The sequence below is a fragment of the Grus americana genome, chromosome 7 (assembly GCF_028858705.1).
Source record: "Grus americana isolate bGruAme1 chromosome 7, bGruAme1.mat, whole genome shotgun sequence".
In the NCBI taxonomy this organism is placed as follows: Eukaryota; Metazoa; Chordata; class Aves; order Gruiformes; family Gruidae; genus Grus; species Grus americana.
Window position 1 is genome coordinate 21,135,205 of NC_072858.1, and position 26,311 is coordinate 21,161,515.

General features: G+C 42.2%; 1 protein-coding gene across 1 annotated transcript in view; it reads left to right on the forward strand.

The window, feature by feature from the left end:
* The window catches only part of ANTXRL (ANTXR like), a 61,562-nt gene that overhangs the window by 13,823 nt on the left and 21,428 nt on the right, over positions 1-26,311 (forward strand). Inside the window, exons 4-17 of the mRNA XM_054832330.1 lie at positions 1,212-1,293; positions 1,397-1,430; positions 3,404-3,483; positions 3,593-3,661; positions 3,865-3,945; positions 4,049-4,109; positions 10,486-10,584; positions 12,867-12,936; positions 14,083-14,161; positions 18,375-18,470; positions 19,195-19,233; positions 22,335-22,433; positions 24,087-24,254; positions 25,448-25,528. Coding sequence (XP_054688305.1) covers positions 1,212-1,293; positions 1,397-1,430; positions 3,404-3,483; positions 3,593-3,661; positions 3,865-3,945; positions 4,049-4,109; positions 10,486-10,584; positions 12,867-12,936; positions 14,083-14,161; positions 18,375-18,470; positions 19,195-19,233; positions 22,335-22,433; positions 24,087-24,254; positions 25,448-25,528 — 1,138 coding nt within the window. The remainder of the gene's footprint in view (positions 1-1,211; positions 1,294-1,396; positions 1,431-3,403; positions 3,484-3,592; positions 3,662-3,864; positions 3,946-4,048; positions 4,110-10,485; positions 10,585-12,866; positions 12,937-14,082; positions 14,162-18,374; positions 18,471-19,194; positions 19,234-22,334; positions 22,434-24,086; positions 24,255-25,447; positions 25,529-26,311) is intronic.

A 26,311-nucleotide genomic window follows, 5' to 3' on the forward strand; every position in this document is an offset into this window, starting at 1 on the left:
CCCACCACAAAAACAACCAACCAAAACCAACGACAACAAACCCCAAAACTCCCCCAAAAAAACCCACCCCAAAAAAAACCAAAACAAAAGACCAAAATTATTTTGGATTTAATTTGCCTCACACATGGAAATCCCCATCACTGAGGTGTGTTTCTAAATGTTTTCCTTCATTTCAGCTTAATGCCCTTTTGCTACTGCTTCTGACTGAGAGCCTCAGTAGTACAGTGCACCCTATAAATACAGGGGACTCTGGACCAGTCTTGAAAGAACAACCCCCCTCTCCATTTTGTACCCCAGGGCCTCATCCAAAACCTGAAACCCGCGGGAGCCTTGCATTTCTGCTGGCTCCACTCAGTTTTGGCTCAAGTCTCCATCTTGTACCTTGGTATCAGAGCTCAAACTTGCTTACTTCTCCCAAGTGGATTTGTTCTTTGCAAGGTGGAAAGTAGACAGGAGCCCTGTGGCAATATGTTGAACATGGTATTAGAACGTTCCTTCTCATAAACTCTTGTTCTCTGCATGGATCGCCATGTGTGCCTTTTCAGCTCATTTTATACTTTGAAAGAGTAAAAATGTGCTTTTTGCCCTAAGGACATCCCCAATCCCAGCTCCTGATTTGACCTTCATCCCACATAGGCTCCTGTTTCCTCTGTAAGTGGGGCCGTGCTGCCTAAAATACCCTGTTGAGAAATGGAGCTTAGAGAGGCTCTCACTATCCTTTAAAAAAAAAAAAAACCAAACCCAAAAGGATGCCCCATAGCATCTGGGGCTAATGTTTGGGCTGCATACATCTTGCCTGTTGAATGTTTCTGCCTTATTTGTGTTCCATTAATATATTGAAAACTTTGCAAAGGATCAGGATCTTTTAGTGATCAGTGATCACTAAAAATTATTAATTATTGTCAGAGTTTAATACCTAGCATTTGCATTAATTCAATCTTATCCTGACTGACAGTATATCAGAATGAGGGAGCAGGGACAGCATTGCATCCTTAAAGTGTGTTAACCCTAACATTGTATCATGTGTTTGGTTTTGTGCTTCCATGGGTGTTTGACAATTTTTTTTAAATCTTGGGTTTACCAGTGATTTAGCTGATATGCCATGTATTGCCAGGGTGCATAATCTAGCTGTGGTACAGGAATATCTCAACAAAACAAAAAAAATAACTTTTATTAAAATTTTCTCCTGTTTTTTTTGTTTTTATCCAAAGGGAAGCCATAAGACGAGGACTCGACATTCTTCAGTATGAAGTGCCTGGAGGAGACACGTTCATGCATGAAGGATTTAAAAGGGTACACATCACAGTACCTCCTTTCTTTGATTTATACGTATAAACTTTGCTTTGTTTGCTGCCACTGTACTTAAGAGCTAACAATGTTCTATGCTTTGTTGCAGGCAAATGAGCAGATTTACCAAGAAACCTATGGAGGTAGGCATTGTATATCACTCACGTTATATATCTGCGTTGAAAAGACAGGGATGATAGGACTTTATATGACCTGCAGTAAACCCGCTGAGAGAAGTGTTGGAGAAGGAATTGGTGTTACACAATCACTACATTCCATTTTGACTACAGCCCTACTTTCAAATGCATGATTCATGGTTTATTAAGACCAGAGGAGACCAGTATGATCACAGATCTGACCCAGTGCAGAATACAGACTGAAGCGTTACAGCCAGAACTGCCTGTCCTGCACCCGGGAGACAGCAATACCCAGATTTTCCTGTGCCCTTCTATCCCAATGCACTCAGCCCTGACTTGTCCTTGTTCTCGTTAGTGTAGGTATGAATGCAATCAGCTGAGATTTTTTTGCATCAGTGTGAATGTTTTGGGATAATATTCTGAGTTCCTAAAATGTAAGCTTTTGCTAAATTTCAAGAGGGAAATGTTTTTGTGGTTTCTTGGTCTGTGCCAAAAGAAGGCCTAATTAGTTAAACTGAATACTTCTTGCCTGGTTTGTACCCTGGTGTGAGGTTGTTCTCCTTTGTGGGCTGATGGTATCTTTGGAAGATGGAGAAATGGGTCAGTGCCTTTTTAACAAAATAGGCTGTGAGTGTAGAGTCTTTAGCAGTAACTCTGTGTGGCTTCTCAGGCACTTCTGCCAGTGAAATCAGGACTCCTGAGGACTCCAACTGAAAACTCTTTTACCTCTTCATAACATATAACTAGGAACTATAATCAACTATTCTGTAAGTTGATTTGAAAGGAGAAAGGAGTAGATGAAATCTGGGTTTAGAAGCTAAAATATCAGGGAAGAAACAAGTGTTCAAAAGAAAACAAAATAAGATCGCCAATTTTTCAGTCTTTTTTCAAGCATACTGGGCAGAAAAAAGATGAGGAATACAGGAATCCAAGCTATTCCCCCACCTCCTTCCCTCCCCCCTCCAGTTGCAGGTCGTTTTTTAAAGATTTATGTCTGTGTCTGACGTGACATGGGAAGAAGGACTGCATGGCATAAGAAACCTGTCAGAACTAATCAGTCTTTAATTTTAGACAGTATGGGGAAAGACACTTGAAATTGTAACAGATTATTTGGAAAAAACAACAAATACTTCCCTGAAAGTAACGTATATGTGTATTAGTTACTTTGCTTAAGGATTATTGAAACAGAATGCCTGATCAAACTGTAGTTTGCATATTAATTTGGTTTAATTTTGTTAACATGTTATATTTCTCTAGGTAGTATTCTATACTGCATTACATATACAGCTATCCAAACTCTATGCAACCTTTTCATTTAAGCTTAGGAATATGAAATGTCTTGTCACAAGGCATGAATTTTCTCCAGTGGACCTGATCTTGAGGTTTTCACACATTCAGAATTCCTATGAACTTCACTGACAGCTCTTGTTGCTCAAGAAGTGTAGGACTGAACCCCTCTACAGAAGCACATTTCGTGCCATGGTCAGTGGGGTTGCTCCTTGGAAGTCTGCTGGAGGAGAAGGTAGGATAGCAGGAAAGCTCCCTCTGCAGAGGTATCTCCTACCACAGGCTCTGGTCAAGGTTTGTGTAGAGACATGTTTGTCAAGGGAAGAGAGGAAACCTCTCTCTGTGTGGAGAAGTGGCACAATGGATCCACAGAAAGGCTCTAGATGTAATCTCAGTGGATGCTATATTTTTTTCAGAACAGACAAGTTTGTGCATGGATGTTGGTAGAGCAGTACTCCCCCTTCAGTAATGCTTGTGATACGAAGATGCACAGGTTTTAGCTTATGGCGTGCTATAAGGCATCTGACCTTCAGCTGGTGTATCTCCAATAAAGTCCATACAAACCAGGCTGAGAGTCTGGCCTTAAGGTTTTGTGTTTATTTGTCAGCAAAAAGGAATGCCTCACTTCAAACTTCCTTTTCATTGCTGAATTTTGTCATACGTACACAATCTGTTAACTTTCCTCCATGTAGGAGTTCGGACCGCTAGCGTGATTATTGCTCTGACGGATGGAGAATTGCAAGATGTTCAGTTTTATTATGCAGAACAAGAAGTAAGTCACCTTCACGTTTACCCAAAGTAGCTTATGTCAAACCTGTAGGCATTTACTGCTGGCTCCACTGATTATATGGCTTTGTGCTTAATGGCATTTTTTTTTTTAGGCCAACAGAGCCAGAAGCTTTGGAGCTATTGTTTATTGTGTTGGAGTGAAAGATTTCAATGAAACTCAGGTAACTTTGCTTGCTTGCTTCTTGTTTTGTTTTTCTGTTATACTAGTGCACAAGTAACAGCATCAGATGAAGGCATTTATTTAATTACTTGAGGCATAAATCATTTTGTGTCAGTGCGATGTCTTTCAGCAAGTATGAAAGGGCCCAGTTTTATTCGCTGTAATTCTGTTTTCCTCATGATTTATGATTGTCTTTCTTTGCAGCTGTCAACAATTGCTGACAGCATCGATCATGTTTTTCCAGTTACGGGAGGCTTTTATGCCCTGAGAGGAACCATTGATTCAGTAAGTTGGGTATTCTGAAACCCAGAAAAGGGCACCATTTTCTGTATTAATAAAGCATAGATAAAAATGATTGCCAAAAATTGCCATTTTCTACATCTTTTAGATACTCAAGAAATCTTGCATTGAGATCTTAGCAGCCGAACCATCGAGTGTTTGTGCAGGAGGTAAGTTTCCACGAGAACAATGTGATGAGGCAAATGAATGACAATGATGAAATGTCAGTAAGTACCTAATGTGGTATTGGAGCTGAAGCCCATGGATGTGTTAGAGCATCCCCTCAGGCCACAGCTAAAGCCCTGTGTGTTCCTTCTCACTTGAGGAAAAAAAAATTGTGCCAATAAACACATAGCTGCTGCACGCCAGCTTGGAGAGTTGACTGAGGTAGCACTCAGGGAACTGGGGATACTGCTTTTTAAAATACCTGAGAGAAGGAGTAGACAGAAGTGATGCAAAGCCAGACTGCCAGAGGGCCTTTAGGGTCTGGAGGTGATGTCTCACAAATTTCTGGAAAGGCTGTGTTCCTGCGATCTGCTAGGACTTGTCACAGTTAGAATAAGACTTTGCAAAACATTCACAGAAACTTCAGATTTATTGAACCAGATATAATTAACTGCATAGGCCAAGGTACCTGATGCGTTTTCCAAAGTACTAGTGTTTTACTTTGCAATGAAAGAACCATTAGTGTATATGGTAACCATGAAGAATCCCCAGAGGAGCTGTTGATAATTTCATGCCTTTCATGTCTAGTATATTTAACTTGGATTTGTTCTGGTTTACGTTAGCAATTCATTTGCTGTGTTTTTGTTTACTTAAGAGGCTATTGCAGCAGAGTAAGAGTGACACCATAAGTTTGCTGGAAGGTACAGTTTACAGCATGGTTATTTAGATCTGATGTCTACTGTCTCGTGTTCATTTCCTTATACACTGTAAAAATGAGCACATGAAAATAAAATAGCAATGATGCATGAAAGCTGACCTTGAAAGCAGATAAAAATAGGAGACTTGGTAAGAATCTAATAAATATCACAGAGAAATTGTTCACTCTTCATTTCCACATGTCGATCACAATATGATCTTGCCCTGAGTATTTCAATTTAAAATGAAATATCCTTGTATCTTTTGAACTATTCCTAAATCTATAATTGTAGACTAGATGTTTGTGATAAAGTCTTGCCTGTGGAAAAATTAAAAAAGGAATGATTTTGCTTTTAAAAATCTCCTTGTGAAGTTGATTGAAATAAAAAAAATTAAAGCTTTGTCATGACAAAGCTTTAATTTTTTTATTTTTTAAAGTGATAAATTCTTTTTTTCCTTGCTTATTGTATACCAGGCAATTTTTTTGTGCAACAGCTTATTGCAAACTTTCCTGTTCACCAAAATTTGCATTTAGCTACGTGAAAATGTGAGTGTTCCAACAGAGGGATTTCAGTCGTATTCTTGTAATTGTTTGGAACAATGTATAGGAATATTGGAAAGTAGAATTTGAAACCATTTTTAAATGGAAATTTGAAAATATTTTTCTACACTATTTGAGAAAATAAATTTTCAAGAAAAGGTTTACTTTTCAAAAATGGATATATTTCAGTGAAAAGTAACATTTCTCTTTTTTCAAAAGGAATCAGATTGATTCCTGATTCATGAGTTCAAACTACTCCATTTTTTGCCAGGCTTGCTAGGTAATTAGTTTATCACACCTGTGATTAAAGATACACAAGTACACTTGTACACTAGCATTTATTATGAGTCAAGTCCTGCAAGCCTTATCAGAAATGAACTCCTGCAAGAGGTTTTACAGTGTGAGGCTACAAATATTTACACTTGTGCTTGGCTTTATTATCCTGTATTATCCCACTTAGTTCAACATAGCCAGAGGTTCATCTTTATAGCTGTGTGCACCACTGTCTGCTGGAGGGAATCTCCTGGGATCGAACAACTTTTTTCATGGTAGTGTGAATCCACATCCTGAATCCAGTTCACTGGACAGTCAGATATAGTTCTACTGTATAAGTAATGTGATTTATTTTTTAATGTACTTTATTTGGACTTTAATGCAAAAAATACTGAAGCCTATGAAGTCACTCAGAATTTTAATGCATTTTAAATGTAGGTAATTACTAATATAGTTTACCGATAATGCATAGGTAAGATATATAGCCATTGAATCCTCTATGAAAACTATGCACGCCTGGATTTAGAACTGGCTGAAAATTAGAACATAAGATTTTCTAGAAATGTAACATTCCTCCTTTTTTCTAAGTTAGTAATTTTGTTATTTAAAAAAAATACATAATTGAAATTTGCATTTCAAAATTTTGACCAAAAAATAGTAGATCTTTGAAAAAGTGCAATATATTATCACATTTTCCAGCAAAGAAGCTTGCTTGTTTGCAGCTTTGAAATGTGTCTCTGCCTGTGTTTTTTGTATGAAACTTATCTGAGTGAGGAGGTGATAATCAGTTTGGCTTTTATTTAGCATTATTACCAGTTTTTAGAATCTGGCATGAGATCATGAGGGCTTTGTGTTGCTTAGTGGAAGCCAAACATGATCAGGGCTTAGAGCAGACTGACCCACTCCTTGTAACTGTTCTTGCAGCTTATAATTAGCACTGTGTTGGTGATTACTGGTGATCTCGGCTTCATCTTTGACTTGCCAGAGGTTTAGTAAAATGCTGAGGAAACGATTTCCATGTGGTGACAATTCCAGTTGGGACTCTGGCTCTCTGTGACGAAGCTATCTGGCAAGTCCATTTACAAATTGATCTCGTCATGTTGTGACAGCTATCTGATGCTTAATGCTTTCTGACCCTGCAAATTCATCGTCCCCAATGTGGAACAGTGTAGTTGCGTCCTTCCTGTTCCTTCTGATTTAAAGTGACCAAGACATGCAGCCTGTAAACAGGCTATCAGTGCAGAATTGGAGGTGCCTCATATCCTGTTTGACAGCATCATTGCTTTGATTATTCTTACGGTACGCAGATGTGATTGAAAGGTTTTGTTGGATGTGGCATCCTACTGGCCACATCATCTACCAGGTGTGGATGCAAGCCGTCAGCTTCTCATCAGAGTCACAGAAGCGAAGCCGACAGCGCAGCCAGCGCACACCAGCTTCAACCTACCATCTCGCTGCCAGCACCGCCCGGTTATTTCAGTGCTGACCTTTTTCCCTTCGCTGTCTTGTCAAAAGCTACAATCTACGATCTGACAGTAACTAAGGAAGAAAAGGACGCAGCCAGAGCCAGGGCGCAAAATTAAATGGAATTAGCCATTTCAACAGACCATCATCCAGAACACGTTAATGCTCCGGAGCATCCGAAGGGCCAGGCTTCTTAATGGCAACAACCAAATCCAGTACCAGTTGTTTACATTTCCATGCAAGTCTCGTATTGAAACTATTTTGTCAGCTTGTGTTGGTGGACAGGTTACCACCCAGTCAGTTGTTCACGACTGACTGTGCAGAGTGGCAGTGACACTGAAAAGCAGGGCAGGAGAGGTAAACTGTCTTGACAAGACTAAACTTCTGCATGTAGCTTTTACCTTCAGTGTTTTGTGTTGAAAGTCTTACTTGCTGCATCTTTTTAAAGCCACTGAAATAGCTATCAATTAAGCCTTTCTGGTTACTGTCTTTTAAGACAATTATTTCAGGGGGAAATCTAAGTCCAACTGTATTTCAGCAAGCTGCTTTTATATTATAGAACTTGAGAGAGGGGAAAAAAAGAAAGTATCTTACCTGGGTGTTCAGGTCAGTGTGGAGTGGGCTGGCTACAAGCAAGTCTGGGGTACTGCGTGGTCCCAGGCAGGTAGTTCTGGCAGGTGGGCAGAGGCCCCGTTGCCCTTGGGGCTGGGCATGACTCTCGGCTCTGCTGGCAAAGAAGGGATGCTCTCAGCATTTCAGCTGGGTTAGATGTGGAATGGCTCAAGGCATGAATAAGACTTAGAGTAACTCCAGATTCTTACTGGAGTAAGAAGCAGCTGAATCTGCCCTACGGTCCATTTTTATTTGTTTAAAGTGCCCTCCAACCCCAGTGCAACCAGGAGGTATAAGCCTTCCCTTAAAAATGAGGCCAAATTCTGATGCTGGCTTTATGCATTTGGCTCTTGATGTGCTCAGTGAGGTCTCAAATTTGATCATCTTTTTTCAGCAGAATGACAAAGCGTGTGTTTCACTTTAATACACATGCCAGTAGGTATTTCCCCTTCCTCTCCCTCCCCTGCCCCAAAATATCTTCTCTGATTCCTGTGCAGCCTGTGCCAGTTCAGAGCACTGCTCTAAAGGAAAGTTACGTGAGGAAAACCAGAGTGCGGGTTTCCAGTGCTTGATCACAACTTGTCCATGCCCTTGTCCAGTTCACCCAGAGTTGCAGCAGACCTCAGTGTTGTGAGAATGTGTTTTTTAGCAAGAACAAGCTGTTTGTATGGAAAAGTTAAAGCACTCCACGTCCTCATACTAGCTTGCCTTGCAGTAACTTGATAGTGAAGAGCGGGCAGACTAAGCTGAATATGTATTTCAGCCACCTTTGGGCCTCATGTATGTTATCCAATAACAAGTTGTTCTTCAAAGCATACAAGTAATGTGGCGGTGCATCGTATGAAATGTTATCAAAACCCAGATCTCATATCACTAAAAATTAGATAGTGCTTCCCTCAGTCTTATCAACACTGTCTTCCTCTCATTTTTAGTATGTTGGTCACAGTATAATTGATAATGCATGTGGACTTGTTTATGGTTTTACTTGCTGCTAGTGGAGAACTTCTATACAGTTTATTCTTTTCCGTGTGGCTTGAAAATTAATTGGTCCTATGTTGTGCTGGTATTCCGCTGGTATTGGGCTGATCTCAAATGCTGCTCAGCAGCTGGTATAAGTGAGCTCTGTGGAGGTTTCAGCTAAAGCAGGAGATTTATGTGTGAAAGTGCTATTTCTGCACTTTGCTGTGGGTCTCAGCTGTCAGCTGGCTTCTTGCATGTAGCGTAAAAGGAATTTTCAAAAATACATTTGGCACAGGACAAACTTGAAAAATCTTTCCACCTGCCTGCATTAAAGCTGTTATCTCTGTGGTCAGTGTAGCAGCTACAATGCATTTTGTGACTTGGAGGGAAGGTTTTCCTTACCGCTTTCCCTCCTGGTGCTTCTTGTGCCTAGCTTGGGAATTTGGGCTGGCCCCAAGAGGAAGAAGATTGTGGTTTCATGTCAGGCTCCACCTGTGTAAAGTAAAAGGGAAGAGAGAGCAGCAAACAGTTGTGTTGTGCTGTTGTCAGAGCTCTGAGAAGTGTTACCCGTGTAGGTTACTAAGAAATAATTTTAAAAGCTTGCTGTGGAGAAGCTGAGAAAGCAAACCAGGCTTCCTAATACCTTCTTCCTCAAATTAACTTTCCTGTTTCCAACAGTCCTGTGTACACTGACTCGAGGGGGTTTCATGATAGACATAAACTCACCTGATGCTACCACCACTTGTCTCTGTCCCTTCCCTTCTCCTGCACATTTCTAGTCCCAGCAGATGCTCAGCCAGGCAGATCACCCTTCTGATCTGTCTGGCAACAAACAGAGGGTTATTTTTCAGGTGTGTGAGCAAGCTCAGTGCACTGCAACATGATCAATGATGCCAACAGTGGAGGGCATGTGTGGCTGTGATCTCACTTCTGACACCAGCCTTCCTAGGTTGGCTTTACTCAGATGTGAAACTGTTCTGTCGGTAAAAAGACCACTGAAAGGCTGGCTGAAAAAACTGACAATGCTTTTCCTGCTTGGATGAACAAATCACAGTTGCTTATCACAGTAATGATGGAAATCACAGGTGCCCTCCCCATCAAGACTGAAGCAACAGATGTTGAGAAGAGCTGAAGGGCAGGTTAGAAGTACTCGCTCTGGCCAGCGGACAGTCTGTCTGATGTGGCATGTCTTTTGTGCCACTGGTGGTTGCTGCTGCTGGGGCAGGGGTGTGGGGGAAGAGCTCAAAGAAAATTGCAGCACCTGGGTCTTTAGTTATTCCAATGTGCAGCAGATGCTAATGGGGCTGTGCACAGGCTCAGTTCCTGTATGAACTGAAAGATTGTGTTTTTCCAGGACTTGTACCAATTGCAAAGCTTCCTCTCTGATTCACAGGAGGGTGTGAGGGGACTCCTGCGTGTCTGCATCTGCCTGAACAGAGCTGCTGCTGAAAGCCAAGGGCAGTCTGCTGTGGAGGTAGAAGGGAGGACTTGTGCTTATGGTTAGCAAAGGTGTCATGCCCAAAAGCCATGGAGGAACCATGACATGACAGCAGCCATGTCAGGCTCACAGTATTACTGTGGCATCTTTAATTAAGGCACTGGGTGTCAGTGGGATGCTTGTGGAAGCAACCTTGAGACAAATGTTGCCCTGTGAAGCACTAGTGCCACTATAGTACTCCTGACCATTGCTGCTGAGCATTGAGAGCGTCAGTGCGAATGTTTTGTTTTGGGCATAGGGCAGAGAACAGCCATTGTCATGTTGTAATTCAGATCACTCTGGAAGGAAATGCTGTATTTGAGCTATTTTTGATTAATCCTTTATTTCTTACTTACAGAATCATTTCAAGTTGTGGTAAGAGGCAATGGCTTTTATCATGCAAGAAATATCGACCAGGTACTCTGCAGCTTCAAGCTCAACGACAGCCTTACTATCAGTAAGTTTGCAGAGATTCCAGTGCCCCCTGTGGCTGTGTCACCTCATGAGTGACAGAGGTGACACAGCCCAACTCTCGTCCACGTTGGGGGAGTCCTTGCAGTGGATGTGGGGGGAGCTGACTAAGGATCTAGGCCTAACAGAAGCTTGATAGACCTTTTTAGTCAATCCTGTGACGTGTGGGCATTGTGTCAAGAGGGCTTACGTGGAGTGTGCTGCTGCACGGTGAATTTCAGCATCGTTGTAATGGTGCACGTGGGTGATGCATACAGCCGGTGAGGACTGGGTATCAGGTTTTAAGAGGGAGAAATTAAATTACTTCCTGTTCCTTTGTTCATCACCAGCTAAAAGTAATAATGCTATCTTGATTCCCTGATGGTGTCTTCAGACTCTTTATTCACTAGCTTCTGAGACACTCACCATAAAGCAGGGCCTACCAGGCCCACTCCGTTCCTCTCTGACGCCAGTTGCTGGTCTCATCGCGGAGAGCATGTAATGCGGAAACTCCCTGTCATCGCTGTGCTAAACAGGGTCTTTTGTTTGCTGTCTCAGCAGCCAGGCAAAGGACTGAATGGTCAAAAAAGATTGAGTGTCCAGTTTCTCAGCAGTCCTCTCCTCTTCCCGAGAAGCAGTGTATGTCTGGCAGGGTAAAGCACAGCGTGGGGAGGGGAGCTTTGCTCCTTTTCTGTATATGCTACCCTTGTTAGCAGAGCACAGTAGAGGCTTTCATATCCTGTCGTGGTCAGACTGGTGCCTTCCCTAGCGGTGAATTCACTTACAAGAGGGAGCACATGAATTGCTCCTTCATTTACCATCCTGGTTGCCTACGTGGAGGCTGCATTAAATAAACTCTGGTGGTCTCACTCTCATTCCCCTTACAGATGCCCTTTTCCAGGGACTTGTTTCTTGTGGTTTACCAAGTAGATAGACTTTTGCTTTTTTCTTCCTTGTCCCTGATGTGCTGGTACCTTAACTGGACTTCACTTAGTGAATGCTGACCCAGGCCTGGAAGTACACAGGAGGAAGACTATCCTAATTCCACATCTCCTCTGTGCTGCGTTCTCCTTGGGTTAGGTCTGCAGCAGATGTTGTGATAAGACATTGATCTATGCTGGCTGGCTTTTTTCCCCTCAGCCTGGCCCTAAAACATATCACTGATTTCCATGGTCTCATCTCTGTCAAAACAGGAAAATGACCTTTGTCTTCAGGTGTGTTTGGGGTGGGTGAAGCATGAAAGAACAACTCTTATATCTGTTGTTGTTTGAGTTAATTATTTTTCCTAGGTAGAAAGAGTAACTAAGCCTCTGAGCTTTAAATAAGCTGGCAATTTTAACCAGTCCCTAATTCATTGGGTTGGACTTCTGTGGACCGGTCTTTCTCTGGACTAGCACCTTAGCTGCTTTGGGCCATTCAGAGCTAAGGTGCGGTCACAGCATGACTTGTCTGCTCTTGTGCCACAGCTTACACACCTTTAGTGGAGTGGCATTGCAGGTTTACTGCTGTGTATCCTCTCTGTGTTCATGGGACTTGGCTTTCTGGATGTGGCTTTTGAAAGCAACAGGGTTAGTACTGCGGACTCTTGGAGCAGCGGAGTGCAGGGAGGCAGGAAAACATCCATGGCCTTGCTTTTGACTCTGCCAGCACCAGACCCCTATAAACATGGGCTGTTTACAGACGATGCTGCCACAGAGGTGAGGCAGCAGCTAGTGCAGGACGGGTCCTCACAGTAACATCAGACGTGGCCTCTCTCTTCCTGTCTCCCATATATGACCAACCATGGGGTTTTTTTCCTCTGGTGTCTGTCCACTTCAGTTCCACCCCATCTCTGTTCTTCCTTTTCCTTGGGCTCAAACAGTGCAGCCTTAGCTTCTCTGTGTATGTTTGGAAGTGGGTAGGCGAAAATTGAACCCTATACTTTTGACCCCTTGAATAACTCGTGGGGTCAGAATATTCAGTATGAGTAGAGTTTGCATGCACTTGTCAGACAAGATGAATATTGCTCAAAACTGGTTTCAAAAATGGCTGATCACTGCTGTCAGGAACAGAGATGTACTTCGACTTCTTAGCTGTGGTATCTCTAGCCTGGAAATGTTATATTGGCATCAACAGGAATGGTCATGCTTGTACTTGTCTTTGTAATCAGTACCATTGGGGAATATTGGTACTTGCCTCTATACTGAATTTGTCTGCGGCTCTCATTGGTGTCAACCCTTCTCTAGGAGGTGGCCTGCTTGGAACAATTTCTTTTTTTCAACCCTGACAGATATATTTGTTTCTTTTCAGATGAAAAGCCGACCCTTGTTCAAGATACTTACTTACTTTGTCCTGCGCCAGTGATAGAAGATGCTGGACAGTAAGTATTGCTTTCCAGCATGTGTCAAGAGAGGAGACCTCTGGATGAGGATGTCATTAGTGAGCCACGAGCTCAGAATTTTGCCCGAAGTGCCAAGCTAATGAATTTTTGTGTGTGTGTGGCAGGATTACCTCCATCCTCTTTGTGCTAAGTCCTCTCCTGATATGAGCCAGCATAGCTGTATTCAATGTTGAGTCTTTAGCACAGCTTAACTTAAGGCCTTGTTGGACTGTGGTCCCATATCATAGAATGGTGATTTCTACTCTGTTCCTATATCCTGTTTTTTCAGACCAAAAGGTAATTGAATTCCAGGCAAACTCTTAATTTTGATTGAAAAGAGATGCTTGATTTTAATTCCTTTGCTGCTGTTGTAAATGTTGCTTCCTGTGTTTTGCCCTGCTCTGGCTAGTTTTGGTGTTTTTCAGCTGTTGTAATCCTGTAGGCTCCTGGGAGACATGGCACAAGGCCCTACCTTGCCCCTGGGTGATCTTGTGGGTGCTTAAATACTGTATTGGGGCTGAGGGGGAATACCTCCCTCCCCTTTCCTATTTGTGGGTGAGGGAAAGTTGTTTGATTTTTTTTTTTTTGTTGTCTTTTGTTTGGTTGTGGTTTTGGTGTTTTGGTTTTGGGTTTTTTCTTTCAACCCTTTCTCTGATATTGGAGAATGGCTAGGGCCAGATTCTTCTTTAATTTCACTGTTATTTCAGTGTTTTTACCCCTTGACCTCAGTGCAGCTATTCTGGATTTACTTGGATATAAAAGAAAACACATTCTGGCTCTTTAAGCTGCAGAAGGATTTTAAAAAAAAAAAAGCCTTAAAGTTTCTTGTGCTATCTAGGGTAGTATTCCAAATGTCTGAGACTTTGTCATGACTCACTGTCCTAGTGCCCTTTGCCCCAGGTGGGATGGAGGTTTTTTAATAAAAAGCATATGCCCCAACTCAATTAAGCCAACCTAATAAGGGTAGCTCCTGGGCAAGCAAAGACACAAATGCAGGTAAGCACCTGAAGCCATGAACATGCCTTGACTCAGCAGGACATTTTATCCATGCGTGTTCATGAGCCAATGGCTAAAACACAGCCAGAATAAAAGGAACAATGGGTATAAAGATGACACTAAAATAAGTGTATCTGTTTTGTGCTTTAGGGTGGTTTTCCTACAAGTCAGCATGAACAACGGGCTAACATTCATCTCCAGCTCTGTCAGCATCACCAGCACACAGTGTGTAAGTAATTGCAATGGGGCTTGACAGAGAAATCATATGAATCTTGGAAAGAGACGGTGGCTCTTCAGGCAAAGCCTCCTTGAGTGAGCATGAGCTCTCTACAGCTTCTGCATCATGGTTATTGACTGGATCCCAGCAGTTCTTTGAAAAATAACCAGGGCTAGTTAAAATTAAATTGTTATTGATGATGATCATGATAGATTTACTGAATAAAAAATTACAACAAAAGTCACGCTGCCCATTCCTATCAAGAGAGACCCTCAAAGCTAGGATCTGATGAGAAGGGAATCTGGGCAAATGAGGGGAAAAAGAGCATCAGGAAGCAACACCCTGTTGAGCTTTGGGGATTCCTTATGGGATCTGGGGTGAAAGGTGCAACTTCCAGGACTTGGATCTGGAGGGGCCACAGCATGGAAGGTCCTCTAGATTTACATGCTTATTTTTTGGTTGGAGCTTACAGTATTTGTTTTTTAGACCACCACAATTTGCCTTTACTAGTTCAGGATTCGCTAAGGCGTTTTTACAGTTGTAGTGGCAGGAGCTGCTTGCTTTTCTCTTGGCATCACAGGGAATGACCAGAAAGAGATAGCAGCATTGGATCCTGGGATGAGCTTCTTTACAAAAGGCTGCTGCTCAGCCCAGCTGAGAGAGAATGTGCTGCTGTGGGACAGCAATGGCTGTGAAATGAGCATCTCCTGGTCATAAAGACCACCTACTTCCAGGTAGAGTGTCAGGGACCAACAGCTAGAAGTGATCCTTCATTTTGATTGATTCTAAAACAGATTTTGATGAAGCAGCTGACTACTAGATAAGTAGTCTTCTTCCTTGCCTTGGAGTAAAAATAGGCAACGCTCATAGCTGGTGCAAGCAAGTATGGTAGCGAAAGATTTAGCCTTGTGCTTGTGGACTAAACAAAGTTTGAAGTACCTGATAGCAAACACGTATCAAAGTTGAATTTTATTAGTGTCAAAAGGACTTTTTAGCCTATGCCAAATGCTGTCATACTGGTTTGTAATCGTTGCTGGCCTTTTTGACAGCTGCAGAACAGAAGGACAGGAGTGAAGATAGAGGCAGTGCTGGAACTTGCAAATCTGATTTTCTGATGTTTTCAGCAATGAAGCTGGGAAATCTCACACCAGATTGTTGGAACAGTCTGGGGTGCAGGGACTCAGAATTTAGCAGAGATGTGTTTCCTGCTTCACCTGATTATTTTTATTTTTCCAAAACTTTCCTCCAAATCATCTACATTGAAGACTGATATTTTCACATTTTATTTCTCTCTTCTACCTCAGGTACAATAAAACCTTTTGAATCTACAGTGAAACACAAGTGTTAACTGGTGCATTTAGTTACCCATATGGAGTTTATTTCTGATGAAGACTGAAGTCTTAGCCCTAGCTGGCTTCCTACAGGCCACAACATGGATGGAGGAAGCTTTCTTCTCAGTAGCCTTAGGATAAAGCGAGGAATCCAATCTCCAGTCCTGTCAATCTGACAATTTTTGACCAGCTTCTTGCAGATTGAATGTGAAGGAGGCAGGGACCCTGATTCTCAGCTGGTATAAAAAAACAGACTGTCTCATTCCGGTTACATCCCATAAGCAGGGAGGTTGGCAGTTCAGTTTCCACCTTTGTCTTAATTTCATGCATTTCACTCTTCTCATTTTAGAGACTCCCTCCATTTCTTTTCCTCTCCTGTTTCCTTTTCTGTGGGTGGCAGTCAGCTGGCCTGCTCAGCTCTCCTCCCCAGCTGGCTCTTCTGTCCTTTCTGTACAGTAAGTATCTTCTCTTCACTTTACCCCTAAAGCCTGTGTGATTCCTGTGCTTATTTCTGTTCAGCTGCATGAAGTCTGCCATTTCCTTTTTGAAGTCCAGCTTCACTATGATGCTTTGTGTGTTTAATCATTAAAAGAAGACTCTCTAACTTCTTGCTGCCGGCAGCTTCTGAGCTGCTGATGGTGAATGTCTTGGTGATTTATATGAGGAGGTAACGTGTGTTTGGAGTAACAGTAGCAGTGGTATGTGCATCTGTGGCTCATGCACTGCATTGTTGCTGTGCTTGGATTTCTTCTTAAGGAGTGCAGCAATACCTCTTAGTTATGCTTGACTTTTACTCACCCTTTTCTCAGCAAAATGACTTCACTGGGAATTCATGCCACCGAGGTGTCTGCTTTCCAGATGCATTAGTGCTACATGGAGCCATAGGAGGGCCAGAGAGGGGGGCTGCAGCACTGAACTGCAGCTGAGTAGTGTGTCTTCTGACAGGACTCCTGTGAGCACGGGGTCTGGCACACGATGCAAAGTTCCACCTTGGCTTTCAGCTGCTCCCTGACCAAATGAATGAGGTCAGCTAAATAACGTATCCCAAAACAGGTTGGTTTGTTGCATCTATAATAAGAGGCCACAGAGCAGTGGAGGAATGGTGATGCTGTGACACAGAGGTACGGGATACTGGGCTACCTGCCTAAAGGCATGGAGTAGGAGCTGTGGTTGTGTTAGTGCTGTCTTGAACATGTCAGTCCTGACAGCTTCAGGCTTTGGCCTGTGAAAGAACTAGGTACCACCCAAGTGAGCCACTTGGGATCTCACCCAGATGTTGCAAAGCTCTTATCAGCTAGTACTTTCTTTTCCACCCTCAACCTTTTAATTGTCCAAGAGGAAAACAAGCACACATGGAACAGTGAAGGGAACTCCTTTTGTAAGAAGAGGCTAAGCATCAGTTTCTGGTGTCATGGGAATTCAGCAAGTAGTTTGATTTAGTAAGGTGAATCTCATGGACTTTCCAAAGATGATTTATGGAGGATAATTTGCTTTCTTTCCATTTATCCTCCCACCTATCCTTCTTTGAAAATCTCTTACTGCTTCCCCTCTAGCCAGCTCCTACTCCCTCAGCCTGATTCACAGATCTTTCTTCAAGCTCTTTTCACATCTTCGTAGTCCCAGGCTCTCCTAGTTTGCTGCCAAGTTTTGCCTATTCTCTGGTACCCCTGTTGCTGGTGAATTGAACCTCTTCTCAAACTCAGAAAATCCACCGTTGAAGGGGTTTCTTTTCCCAGTATAAAATAAATGGCTGGAGCACCAGAGCTAATCTTAACCTCATCCCAGAGCTCAGTGCAGTCTAAGGAAACGGCACGTCCCAGCATGCCACTGCCCATCTGCAACAAATGTTTAATTTCCAAAAAGCCACATGCTCTGTATGTTCTGCAGGGGCCAAGCAGCATATGAAGACCTGCTTTCTTGTAGTCATCAGAGCAATACACAGAGTTAATACCTCTTCTGAACACACTGACATGAAATCTTCCAAGTGCAAAGAATTCAAGATTTACCTAGGAAATTCAGAGCTGTGATTATCTTTGGTTGTCTGGCTGCTCTGAAAAGCTGATTTCAAGTGTTAACTTGGATTGATTTTTTGGATACTAGTCATTTTGAAGAAAATTTAACTTTAATTTTGAATGTAGACCCTTAACTATCCAGCCCCAGTGTTGCACTGTTCTTTGCAGATAAATAGATGGAATATAATGGAAATGCTTAAGATCATGATTACAGCATCTCATAAAAAATAGTCAAACCAGCCCTAGGAAGCATACCAAGAACCAGCAGCATTAAGGACTAGTTTGCATAATCACCCAGGCTGGGCTTGTGTGTGCAGTTTGAGCCGAGAGGCAATACAGGCAGGCTTGGGAGCTGGTGAGGCTGAGCAAGTAAGTTGTGTTCTGGTCTGTAATGATGTGCAAACAGTTACCCATAAGCTCTTAGCTCCAATATTCCCATTCTTTGAATATCAGCAGTTGCATATTTTGCATTTCTAGTGATGAAGTGTTACTCTGCACACCTGAGAGTGTAGTCATGTAGTTTGCAATGCCCCTCTGACAGTATTAAGGGACTTGCCAGCACAAATTTGTGAATGGATTGTATACAAGTTTAATACCCTCGAATCTAGTGGGCTATAAACGTAACATAAATTTAGATGTAAATTATATGTATACACATCACAAACAGGAGGTGCTTTCCTGAATCATGACTTCAAATACAGATTTGTAACAACAAATACTAATGTGACCCTAATGATAATAGTGATTGACCGCACAATCTACCTGAGCCCTCGTAGTGAGGGAAACCCGCCTCATTTTGCCGAGTCTACATGTGTAACTTCAGGGCTCCTGCCTTGTTTGTGACATGCACAGATAACTCTGAAGTAATCATCTTGTTTGCAGCTGACTGGGACCGTCCTTTTCATTGCTCTCCTGATTCTGTTTCTGCTGCTGGCTCTGGCTCTTCTGTGGTGGTTTTGGCCCCTTTGCTGCACAGTGGTAAGTACAGGTTTTTATTCTTTGGACTTGGTTTCATCTCAGCACAGAGTTGAAGTGTTGGAGTGGGTGGTTAATGTTGTTTAAGAAAAATGCTGCCAGGTTTGTAAGGCCCTGATTTAACAAATTGCATAAAGTGCTTTTGAAGTCCCTCTGGTCTGGGTTTTTGAATGTGGCAAGACCCTATGTGATTTTGACACTGAATGAGAAGTTTAAGTGAGCTCATGGACATGGCCCAAGTTCCTGCAGGGATGGAGATCTCCTTAGAACAAGATTTGAAACCTGCTGCAGAAAAATGTGATGGAACTGATTTACTAATATGTGCATAAGCTGTTACAGTCCTGTTTAGAAAGCCTAACTCTAACAGGAGTTAGGCTTTCTTTTTATTTTATTCAGAGGAGCTACAGATTCTGAGTGAATATTTTGCACTAGCTTGGTAATTATATGACATTTTTAAGGCAGCTCCAGAATATGGAGCTGTATTAAGAGTTACTTAATAGGGCACTTCTTGACTAATCAGATAGTTCAATGTGATGGATTTTAGCTTGTAATCCGCATTTATTTTGTGCTTGCTGAAAAGCAATGGGGCTAATGAGGGGATTGAATGTGGGGGAATGGAACAGGGCAACCCATCTGTGATATGAGCAAGAAAGCAGAAAGGACATAGCATTGAGACAGAAGAAACTTACCATTATCTCAGATTTCTCTCATTACTTATATATTCCAGGTGATCAAGGAGCCGCCGCCACCACCACCTCCAGAGCCTGTAAGTACGCTATTTTTAAGCTGCAGCCACTGTAGCGTATTGTGCTGCCCCAGAATGTCAGCCCTGTAGGTGTCTTAATGACAGCTTGAAGGCTGTGAGAGGAAGTCTCTCGGGTCAGGACAGTTGTTTCTCCCTTCTAGCCTCTTAATATACATACAGCAAGATTATATCCATCTACAGCAAAAATAATTGCTTAACTTAGAAATCCTCAGACCAACAGTTCCTATGATACTTTTTTCCTTCTGCTGCACATCAAACAGGTGTGTAAGCAAATCTTTGCTTCTCAAGCTGTGCTGAAACCTGTCCATCCTCCATTAAAGCTGCTGTTGTTCTCAGCAGGAGTTTAGCCCAGATTGGCAGTAAGGAACAAAGTCTGGCAGCTGGAAGAAAGGACAGCGAAGGCCACATTCTTGTGGCTTTGCTACAGGAGAGGGAGACGAGAGCCTGCCCTGGCTGTGGCTCTGCTGCAGAGTGACCTTTGGAAGGATATTTAGCCTTTCTCCACTTAGGCTGTGAGCTGTTTGACGCAGGATTGTATGTAGCTCTTTTTGGGACATAAGACGCTGACCCTGACCTCAGCTTAGATTCACTGTATTAATTTAATGAAAATAATAGTAATGAATAAAAGTACCTCCAGAGAAAACTCATGCCTGCCTTTATTTCTTTCCTAGGCATAGGCAGTTAAATGATGGAAAAATACTTGCCTAACCCACAAAAGAAGCTTACAGTTTGCTGCTAACTTGCTGTAACTTGGCATGAATATTAGGAGGCAACCACAGCTGCTGTTTTGAGGTTGCCAGAGGCCACCATTACCGTGTATGTGACCCTGTTGCTTGTCCTGGGCAGCAGCACTGTGACAATTTAACTTTAGAATACACACCAAAAATCATGCTGATTTTAGGGTGATTAGTGTTGTCATGAAGCATGCAATTGCAACCACGCTGTGTTTGAAGGAGGCTTCCGAGAGCATTGCAACCCTGCAGCAGAGTTCCCAATTACTTTGTGATTATTCTGGTCAGCAGAGATTTTAAATACAATCAAAGAGACTGGGAGCTGATGTAAGCCTCCAGGAATAATACAGAGTACAGATGTTATCCATCCCTTTACCTGGCCTTGTCTTTATGCGGTATGGAGTGTTGTTTTGTTAAACTTAGCACTAGCATCCCTAGGTATGGTGACCTGCCTTTTAGCTGATGTAGTCTGATATTGCTGCTATTAAACTGAATAGTTATCTAAAACTAGTTCTAAACCACAAACATTAGATTTCTGTTACTTTTCAATATGTATGTGGTAGCTGTTGATGTTGCTTTGCTATGTGTTCAGTGTAGGGGGTATTTGGTATAAATCTTTTATCAGCTGGAAAAGTATCAGCCATCGCTATTAACTGTGTCCTGCTACTGCCAGGCTTCCCAACAATAAGAGCTGTTAGACTTGAAGACTTGAAATCTGTCATATCCCATGGAAGAGGCAGGATATTTTATAGTACTCAAGTTCACAATGAAATCAAATATAAATGAATTCAAACTGCTGATGTTGTTCACTGGGTACTGTTTTAGATGTGGCATGAAATGAGATAAAATTTGTGTATGTGTTATACTCTTTAAAAAAAGGTAAAACAACAGAACTGAACACCAAACCACAGTGCCTTCCTTATATATTTATTTTCCTGACTTAGGATAAAAACAAATCAGCAAAAAAATACCCAACCAAAAACCCAAACCAGATCCCCTTACTAGTTAATGGAAATGTCAACTCTAGTCTTGCCTGGCCATACTAAAGAATTTGTTGGAGGAACTGAACCATAGCTGAGAGATCAGATGTCACTGAATAACTGATGGGAATACCCTTCTCCAAGGCATAACCTAAAAGTTAAATATGAACAAACAAAAATTAAGGCATGTTTTTTAAAAGCTATTATTGGCTCTTGTATTCTCAATTCCTTTTACATTCCAATAGAAACATGTAGGGCAATTCTGAGCAAATATCACCTAGTAATCTGACAATAATTTGTGTTCTTCTCTAGTATTTGGATTTCACTTGATATTTCTTTATTTTATTTTTTTAGTAAAAACTAAGTTCGGGCAGTGTTTCTAGAAACATACTTGTACGGATGAAAGCAGAGTACTGTGCGTGGCCAGTCCAAGAGCAGCACGCGCATCTGCATATCAGCATGAGGTGTAGTTATCTGTCTTTTAATAAAGAGTGTGAGGAATTAAGATGGCATTGTAGGAGGCTTGTGGGCCCTTTCCTCAATTATGTGTGTACTTGGAGTGTGTCACGGTGTGACTTTCAGTTGTCCGAACACAGCGTAATGATAGGGAGTCTGAGAAGTCCCAGTGACTTCTACCGGCTCTCAATGATAGAGCTGGAGATGTGTTCCCAGGGATGTCAAACCAGAAACGTTTGCCAGTTTGTTTTTTTTTTTTTTCAGTTAAGCAACAACAGAACAATGAACCTGAAGTGAAACCCTGATTCAGATTCTCCTACATTCCAGAAAAATAATCTGCAGTCTCTATAATTTCAGGTTAAAAACTCTGGATCCGAGCTTCCTGACAATTTGGAGATGCTCCAGTCTGAGCCCTGGTTCCAAACTGTACTGCTTGAGCCAGACTCTGCAAAGAATCAAGCAGCGTAGAATAACTGGTTACAGCTGCCATGAGAAAAGGGTCAGATGCACATGTTGGAAAACTCACAGTGGTAGCTTTTTTCCCGTTAGGTGACATTAAGTTCTAAAAAGCGCAATTAATAAATGATTTCTTTGGGCTGATTGCTGCATTTTCTGCATAGCATAGTGGCAAGCCAGTATAATGTACGATTCATCTCCACTTTGCCTTCCCTTACAAGTCAGTTGTGATTTTGAAGCTCAATGCATATTTGACTAAATAAAAGCTGCCTGGAGAGAGGAATAGGCAATGCTCTTTGGCGTTCCTAGTTAAAATTGCAGCTGCAGAGACAAGAGACTTTTTTGTTTTTTCTCAGCAAGTAAGTATTACACACAAAGCCAGATATCCAAGGATTGGACCATAGGATGTTCAGTTGTTTTCCATAGTTTATGCTATTTATGTGACAACAGCAATAATATCTCCCTGTCTTTCCCATAGGAATCAGATGATGAAGATGGATTGCCAAAGAAAAAGTGGCCAACTGTGGACGCATCTTATTATGGAGGTCGAGGTGTTGGTGGGATTAAGAGGATGGAGGTATTTGGCTTGTTCTTTAGTGTTGTAAAAATCAGCACATTTAATTATAAATAGTAGCAATATGTTTTTATGTGATTTTTAAAAAAATGGCCCTGATGGAGAGACTGAGATTTAATTAGGGCTTGTCCGCCTGATTGCACTTGCTGTCCAAGTCACAGACATCAAGCTGCCATCATTTGCATGAAAAATTAAACAAATCTAGCATTATGAGCCAGAAAAAATTTGCAGGTTAAGAAATAGGATAAGCACCAAAAGAAGTTTTAATTTACTGAATCAAACCCTTCAGTGCAGTTGCGTCCAGTTCTCTTGTCTCAAGCAGCGTTATGCTGGGTTTGAGTATTTGAGGGCACCATCTATACAGTGTCTGGCTGGCCAGAAGCAATTGGTTTGGCTAATTTAAACTAGTGATTTTTCTTTTTTTGTCTTTTTTTGTCTTTTGTGTGTGTTTTGGTTTTGTTTTGGGGTTTTTTCAGTTAAGCATTAATTCCTAATGCACAAAACCACATCCTTGTCGAAATTGGGCAATGAATCAAATCCTGCCCTGGGATTCACGCATAAGCCAGTCTTGATGTGTAAAGTGAGGTGTTATTGTGAAAGAAATTTGCCTTGTGCTGTCCTATGGCATGTATGTTCCAGGGAGTTAGCAGATAATGCTGTGATTGGCTGCTACCTCATGTAAATGACTATGTTAGTGAAATCAATTCAATATTCCTAATCATGGATAATATAAGGCAGGGAATTGTCACTCACTGGTATCAGCTGAGGGCCTAATGGTGATTTTTAGAAATGTCACACCAGAAACTCCCACTAGATCTAACTGGTAGCTGAGGGAGGTAGGCTAATATAAGCCAGCCGAGGATCTAGACCAAACTAGGGCTCACAGAATGAAAGCAATGTCTTCTCAGCAAGTCCCTGCAAGTCTAAGATGAAACTTCAGCTGCAATATCCTTAACTATTTTCCTTGGGAGAATTCTATCCTTGATGCTGAGTAACCCTATGGATCATATATTGCCCTTGAATGCAGGGTCACATTTCTGTTTGAGGCAAGTGAAACAAAATCAGAGTTTCAGCTTGAAAGTAGTAGTGTATAGTATGTGAAGATAAGGTTACTGACCTCTCTTGTGACTGTGCAAGGTCATCTTTGGAAGAGCTGGTTTTAGTAGTAACTGCACAAGTTTGAGGGCTGATGCTCTTAAACCATTCACGTACTTGTCCACTGACCCTTTTTTTACAAACTGAACAATAGGAGCTGCTTAGGGTGACTAGCTGTAAAGACTGCGTGCCTTCAGCTGGTGCTGCTGCCTGCTTTTTCCATGAGGCAATGGGAAGTGTATTACACCTGTGTCCTAGCAGAGCGCTTCAGATTTCACCTGGAAATGGGTTAATCTGTCCTGGATGCTCTGATTCCCACAACACCTTAGGTTACTAGAAGGTGCAAAGGCTAGTAGTTCAAACAGCTTTTGAGTGAGACTATTTGACTCTTGAAATGTGTATTTCTGATTACAGTGGGAGTTCAATGCCTTCATAAATCTGGCTTCATGTTTGGTGGTGGCATTGGGCCATCTGATGGGAACTAGATTAATGTCTGTGAATCCACCTGCTGGTGGGGACTGCTGAAGTGTCTCTACTTACAGTGTGCTCTCCTGACTTCAGGTGCGATGGGGAGACAAGGGCTCAACAGAGGAAGGAGCAAAATTGGAGAAGCCCAAAAATGCTATTATTAAGTTGCCTGAACAGGAATATGAGCCATGGGAACCCAAGCCGAAAAAGCCCAATGTGAGAAAACCACCTTCCCAGCAGAAATGGTATACTCCAATCAAGGTAATGTCTGCCTTGCAGTTTTACCAAGTCTTTTGTCATGCATGTTACTACATCCCACTTCCTTAGCACAGCCTTTCTTATGGCGGAGCTGGGAGAGCCTATTTAGAAAAATGGCCAGTAACCCTCAACTTTGCCCATTTCTGGGAATGTGCATTTCACGTGGCACTGTGTTGCCATAGTTTCTTGAGGAAGAGTGGAGGGTGTTGGAGGGCATGAGCAGAGATCTCCAATCCCTCTGCTTTCACCTTTTCAGGTACTTTCGCATAGCCTGGAATGCTACAGCAGATATCTCAACCCTTAGGGACAGCAGAAGCTGGTTTGTGCTATCTCAAAGCAGCATACAAAGAGGATCAGATAAAGCGTACAGTCCTTGTGCTTCGACTGCACGGTGGCTTGGGTTGGGATTCAGCTCTGTTCCCCTCTAGTTCAGCCACAAGACGTAGTGTTTGATTTTGGGCGAGTCGCTCAGTCTCTCCACACTTTCATCCCCATTTCTCCTGTGTCATTATGGTATCTGGTGTCTCCCTGTCTTTTAATGTATGTATCCTCACACAACCCTTGAGGCAGGGCAGAGCTGTTATCTCCGCTTACAGAGAAGGAAGCTGGAGGGCTAGCGCAGGCCAAGGGAGCAGCATACCATGCTCATCCCAAAAATCTGTGGCCATGTCCCAAGCCAGTGCTTTGTGGGATGAGGTTCCCTCTCCCCACCATGCTTACAGATGAGTTTAACAGTGCTTGAAGTTATCGTCTGGAAAGTACCTGTGAATTTTAAAGCCTGTTGAGGTAGTAGGTAGTCTTGTGGCTGTTTATCCATGCTCCAGCTCACCTCCCATCAGTACAGTACTTCTGTTGTTCTGCCTTTTGTTAACATCATACCTGTCTAATTCTAATTGTGACTCTTAGGGAAGTTGTTCACATTAAACTACAGTCATTCTCAGTGCATTTCAAGCAGGCTGAATTTGGCCCATTGCATATTGGGTACATATTTACCCCATTGAGGTCTCTCTTCTGGTTGTCCAGATGAGCAGTATAAAGAGGGCAACAGCACAGGAGCAATGTTTGTGCAGACAGTTTAATACAGAAAGGCTGGATCAACTCACCTCTGGTTTAATCTCATGCTGTTTTCACAAAATTTCTTGGTCATGTTGGGTTTTATTTTGGTGGGGTTTTTTATTTTTTTATTTTTATTCCAGGGCAAACTTGATGCACTGTGGGCTTTGGTTCGACGAGGCTATGATCAAGTCTCTCTTATGAGACCGCAGCCAGGGGATAAGGTAAGATGTCACAAACACACTGGCATGTCACTTCTCTGTTAGCAGCAGCAATGCTCTTCCCTCCCAACCACCCCATCTCTTTTTCTTTTTTTTTTTTTTTGTGAGCTTGTCTCTTTTCACATTACCTTAAGGCTACAAATTTGTCACAAGAACCAGAGATTTCAAAATAAGCTAAAATGCTTGCTGTGGCATCTACTTAAAAGTATTGCCCCAAAAGGTCAACAGCAATGTCTCCACTGTGATGCAAGTAGACTGAGGAAGAAGCTGGCCAGCCACAGTAATAATGAGACCTTTTTCAGCTGTAGAAGTTCTTAGTCTTTTTTTTCTGGGCACACATGTTGAAGTCAAAGGCTAGGTTCTTTGTGGGTTCTGGGGGACTGTTTGTTTTGCATTTAATATGCAGTAGTCATTCTACAACAATAATTATCCTTCCTACCTAACTTTATAAAAATGCATCTCAGATTTAATAATAGAGTTAAGTGATTAATGAGAGAAATCATGAACTGGGCAGGTGATAAAGAAACAAATTATAGCAAAGTTAATGGAGAATAAAGTTGCTGTAGAATTCTATGCAAAGACATGTTTCTTGGTCATATCCTATATGTAGGCAGAGAGTATCTCCTGTCCTGATAAAGTCTACTGGCCAAACGCTGGTCAGGAGCAGATGCTTCCTGGGAGGAAGCAGAGAGTTTGTGCCCTTCAGAGCCACAGAAGTCTCTGTGTGATGCCCCTGCGTCACTTGCGATAGCTTAGTTCAGAGCTCTCACAATTTCCCCGTGAGAC